This window comes from Monoraphidium neglectum (assembly GCF_000611645.1).
Source record: "Monoraphidium neglectum strain SAG 48.87 unplaced genomic scaffold scaffold03194, whole genome shotgun sequence".
Taxonomy (NCBI): domain Eukaryota; kingdom Viridiplantae; phylum Chlorophyta; class Chlorophyceae; order Sphaeropleales; family Selenastraceae; genus Monoraphidium; species Monoraphidium neglectum.
The window spans coordinates 1-5,249 of record NW_014010434.1 but is presented as its reverse complement, the minus strand read 5'-3'; the positions used below and the strand labels follow the sequence as shown (position 1 = coordinate 5,249).

At 68.1% G+C, this 5,249-nt stretch overlaps 1 protein-coding gene across 1 annotated transcript in view; it reads left to right on the top strand.

Annotated features, from left to right (window-relative positions):
* Positions 1-2,729, top strand: part of MNEG_12339 (hypothetical protein) — a gene marked incomplete at both ends in the record, with an annotated part of 4,285 nt that extends 1,556 nt beyond the window's left edge. Inside the window, 5 exons of the mRNA XM_014039189.1 lie at positions 445-616; positions 975-1,070; positions 1,387-1,466; positions 1,786-2,304; positions 2,651-2,729. Of these exons, the coding sequence (XP_013894643.1) occupies positions 445-616; positions 975-1,070; positions 1,387-1,466; positions 1,786-2,304; positions 2,651-2,729 (946 nt within the window). The remainder of the gene's footprint in view (positions 1-444; positions 617-974; positions 1,071-1,386; positions 1,467-1,785; positions 2,305-2,650) is intronic.
* Positions 2,730-5,249: the final 2,520 nt, after the last annotated feature.

The window sequence follows — 5,249 nt, the reverse complement described above, 5'->3', positions numbered from 1 at the left end:
GGCGGGGCGGTGGTGCGAGGGGCATGGGCCGGCCGGCGGAGTCGTACTCTTACTTGCAAGCTGTGGAGCAGCAACCCGGTGTCTACGTGCCGCAGGCGAGCCGCCGCTCACAACCGCTGCCGCAGGCCTGCCGGGCGGCGCGGGGGCGCGGGCGCGGGAGTGGGCACTGCTCCGCAAAGCTCGCGCACCGCATCGGCGGCGGCACACGCGCAGCGCGTCGCCTCGCCAAGGCCAGGGGCGGCCTCGGGCCGTGGAGGCTGCAAAAAGCCACCTCACCCACCCCATCATAGTCAGCCATCCAGTAGCGTTCACCTCCAATGACGCGCAATTTCGACGCTCTCGGCCGTCGCAACTGCTGCGCGCTGCCCGACACACGGCCACATCAGCACTTGACGCTCCCAACCGACGCGTGTCCCCCCAACTTCTCACCCTCGCCCCCGCCAGGTCGGGGACGAGGTGGTGTACCTGCCCCGCGGCCACGAGGCCCACCTGGAAGCTTCCAACGACAAGGCCAGCGCCCGCCCCTGGCTGGAGCTGCGCCAGAGGGCAGCGGCCGCGGGCGGCGCGCTGCGCGAGGCGGAGCCGTGCCGCGTGATGGCCATCAGCTACGGGATAGGTGAGGGGGGAGGCCGGCCAATGTGATCAGCGATGGATGGGTTAGGGGGGCGTGCGCGCGGCGCCTCAGGCCTTGTGTGGCGGGAGGGGTTTTTAGACAGGGGTTGGCAAGAAATGATGAGCAGTGTGCAGGTCGGGAGGTTAGCGCCTCAGGCTAGCCCATGGCCACGTGCGCCGTATGCAACTAGGCGCAGCTTGCTGCCACCATCCGCCCCGAGGGGCCGCAGCCTGGCAAACGCGAGTGTTATTACAGGCGACGCCGCCGTCAAGGGAGGTGCAGGCCGCTGCCACCCGGCCGCACCGGCCGCCCCGTTGCAGCCGCCTGAAACACCTGGTCGCACCCGTTTCCTTCGCCGCAGACGACGGCACCACGATCGCGTCCCTGGTGCTGCAGCTGTCCGACCCGGCCTGCCCCATGGCCGACCGGCTATTCCTGGCAGACGCGCCCCCGCCAGGTGCGGCTGGGAGGGGGCGGGAGGGGCGGGGGACGACGGAGGGGGCTGGGGCTGCTGGGGTGGTGTGGCATGCCACGCCTCGGCAGGATGCACGCTTCGGAGAGCGCCGTGCACACCATCTCGAACCTACACATCCCCACGCACACTTGTCTGCATCCCATGAACATCAATGTTTGCGTACACATGCACATATACATACACATGCACACACGCAATTTTGTGCAACTCAAAGCAATCCGTGCGCACGCGCGCGCGCACACACACACACACACACACACACACACACACACACACACGCACGCGTGCGCGTGCGCAGGTGTCCCGGAATACGTCATCCTGCGCAGCCGCTACGACGCATCCGTCAGCCGCGCATGGGCCGTGGGGGAGCGCGTGCAGGTGCGCCCGCAGATTCGCGTTCGGCCGCTCCGCTTGTCACTGTGAAGCAGGGGCAATACAATACTTCAGGGCCAGCTGGGAGCCGTCGCAATCAGGGCAAAGTGGACTGGCGGATGGGGGTTCACCGCGAATCAGGAGCTGTAGAACCAGGGAAGCTGACAGGGCGTTGCAGGTCGCTGCCTGGGCAACACCTGCTACAGCCTGAAAAAGAATCTGCTGCATCCGCTCACCCCGCCCCCCGGCATCTTGCCCAACGCTCATTTCCTAAATGCCGAACTCTTCAACATTCCGCGGCTTCGCACCGCTTCCCGCTCGCCAGTCATTCATGTCGGAGCACACCCCCGGCGCCGCCGCTGCCGCCGGCGGCGCCAGCGACGCCGAGGCCGAGGCGGAGGGCGGCCAGTGGTGGGACGCGCTGGTCGTGTCGGACGCGCGCGGCCACCTGCCGCCGCGGGAGCCGCTGGACGACCCCTACGGCTGCGGCGGCCTGTGGGAGCGCTACCGAATAAGGTGGATCCTCGGCGGCGGCGGCGATGACGGGGCGCAGCAGCAGCAGCAGCAGCAGCAGCAGCAGCTTGATTTGGAGCAGGACGTGTCCCCCTGGGAGCTCTACCCGCCAGGCACGACCACCGCGGGGGCTCTCGCGGAGGAGCCCTCGCGCCTGCCGCCCGCGGCCGCGCCGCGGCTCATGGCGGCGGTGAAGGGCGCGCGGCGGCAGGCGCGGTGGCGCGTGTTTTCCGGGACGCCGGCGGCGGAGGACGCGTGGCCGGACGAGGCGGGGCGGCCGCGGCCGTACAATAGGGAGGTGGCGCTGCCCCTGGGCCTGGACATCATGCAGGTGTGGCTGTGTGTGTGTGTGTGAGTGAGTGTGTGTGTGTGTGTATGTGTGGCTGTGTGTGTGTGAGTGTGTGTGTGTTGGCATTTTGTTCGTCTGTGCTTTTTGTGCATGTCAACTCTTGGTGTGCGTGCTGTCGACTGTATGGGTGTGAATGTGTGTGTGTGTGTGTGTGTGTGTGTGTGTGTGTGTGTGTGTGTGTGTGTGCGCGCGCACACACACATACACAGAGTGCGCACAGGCCGTCCGCAAACAATTTCTTCAGTGCTTGCAAGACCCAGCGTGCCACCGTTGCATCTGTGGCAGCCAGCCCCATACCCGTCTTGCACGCCCCTCCTCTGCCACGCAGGCGCGCCTGGCGCGCGGCTACTACCGCAGCCCCGAGTCCTTCAAGGCCGACGCCCAGCTCGTAGCCATCAACGCCGCCAGTGAGCGGCAGCAGTGGCAGCAGCGGCTCAGCCCCCGGCCACGCGGCTCTGTTTAAGCCAGCCAGTGGGCCGTTGCAAGACCCTCCATTGCTGCCCTTTGACGACGGCTTCTTGCACTGCGGCCGCGCAGCATCGCTCCAGCATGATCCTGCAACCCGCCGTCCTCAGCTTCAACCCATCCACCAACATGCCCGTGGTCCTCTTCATTACCCCCACAAGCAAGCTCGCCACCTACTCTCATGCCCTTGTCCAGGGTGTCCCCCCCTCTGCGCTCCCTCCTATTGCCCCTGCCTCCGCACCCATCGCCGCTGCCCCCTACGACCCTCCCTCACACACCACCATCACCTCCACCCCATGACCCACCCAGCCTACAACGGCCCTGATGACGAGGTGTCGCAAGAGGCCGCCGCGCTCAGCGCAATGCTGCAGGCAGTGGCGGACGGCGCGGAGCCCGCGGCGGCACTCAGGAACGCCGCCGAGCTCAGGCGCGCCGCCCAGCGGCCCGGCCCCGCCGCCGGCCGCCGCGGCGGCGAGGGCGCAGAGGGAGAGGGGCTCGGCGGTGGGGGCCAGGAGGGAGGTGGAGCGGTAGGGCCGCCGGCAGCAGCACCGTGCGGCGGCTGGCCGGTGGCAGCAGCGGCGGCAGCGGGGGCGGCGGCAGGGGCAGCAGCAGGGGCAATGGATGAGAGGATGCCGGCGATGCTTCCTCTCGGGCCTCAGCTGTTTGAGGGCGGCGCGTTTGGCTTCCTGCCGCTACAGCTGCAGCAGCAGCAGCAAGGGGCGGCCCCTCCGCAGCAGCAAGAGCAGCAGCAGCAGCAGCAAGGGCTGCCACAGGCAGGTTCGGTGGCTGCAAATGGCATCCACCCGCAACCTGGCCCGAGGCAGCACCAGGATGCGGCCGGTTTGCTGCCAGCCCAGCCGCCGCCCCAGCTCCTGCCTCTGCAGGCCAGCGCCGGGCTGGGAGCGGGGCAGGTTCCCTTGGACGCGCTCGCGCAGCTGCCAGGGCTGCTGCCCCTTAGCCACTGGCCGGCGATGGGGCTGCCCCTGCCAGACAACCAGGGCGGGTCATACCAGATCCCCGGCCTGCCGCAGCTAGTGGATGGCTCCCTGGCGGCGCCGCTCGTAGCTCCGGGGCCGGGCGGCAGCGGGCCCGGGGCGCCGCCGCCGCCGCCTCCGGGGCGGATACGGCTCCGGGGCCTGGCGCGCCGGGCGGGGTAGCGTGTAATGTGCCCCTGACCATCCTGGACGCTGCAGCCGTGTGGGAGTGTGCAAAATAATCATCAGAGGCTGCACCCCGGCTTGCAAAGTGCAAGCGGCAGCTGCTAGGGCCGTCCAAGCCAGCTTCTGCGCCTGCGCTGGCATGGCTGCCCGCCCCTACGCGCTGGGGATGCGCGGCCGCTAGTCGTCTCGCTTGTGATTCAGTCCGCGCCTAGTGCTGCGTCAGGTTTACTGTGCCTACGTCAGAGCGTGATGGTGATGGGCTGCAGCACAGCCCTGCTGCGTGCCGGCCGCTGCGGTCCGTGGCCGGATGATGCAGGGTTCCGCTGAAACGTGTGAGGGGTGCCGGCACCCAGCAACCCAGCACCCACAACACAGCCACGTCGCAACCAGCCAGGCCGGATGGGAACTCGCGCGGCCAGATAGCGACTCAAAACCTTGAATCGACTCACGTGCCGCAGAGCGGCGGCAGCGTGTGAATGGATTGTGGCGTGGCAACCCAAGCGGCCGCTACCGCCGCGCAGCGTCCCCCTGGACCTTTGCCAGGTGCTGCTGCTTGGTGGTGGCCACGCCCCAGTACTGAGGAGTAGCCGCGAACCGCGACGCGCCCTGCCAGGCGAAGGTGTCGGGGTCCTGGGGAGCGGACCGGGGGGGGGGGAGACGCATTGTGTCGTTTTTGTCAGGGACGTCACGTGGGTGAGGTTGGTGTATGTATCATGATGTGCGTGTGTTTTCCAATGTGCCTGTGTGTGCGTGTGTATGTGTGTGTGTGTGTGTGTGTGCGCGCGTGCGCGCGTGCGCGCTCTTGCAAGGGTGTCAAGGACAAACAAAGGTGCTGCACGATACCGCAAATGTAGTACAGCAGTAAGGGCCCAAGCAACTGCTCGTGGCATTGCGTGCACGTCCCCAGGTTGTGTTTTCCTTGGGCCCCCACAACAGAGCCACCACGCGATCAACACACACTGGGGAAATGCCGGGATGCCGCCAGCGCGGCCACCCATGAACGCACCCTGTACCTCCCTTGTCTATATAAACAGTCCACCACAAAGCCTCCCACCAACGCGTGCGGACGCACCTGCGGCGCCACCACCCCGACCTCGAAATCATCGGGCGCAAGGCACCGCAGCTCGGTCGCGAACCGCGGCGCGAGCCCCGGCAGCCGGCAGCAGCCGCCCGTGAGCACCACGTTGCTCCAGAGCAGCGGCGCCAGCGCGGGGTGGCAGGCGGCGACGGCCGCGGCGACGGCCTCGGGCAGGCCGGCCTGCTGCAGGCCGATGTCGGAGGGCCTTGGAGGGTGTGGTGGGG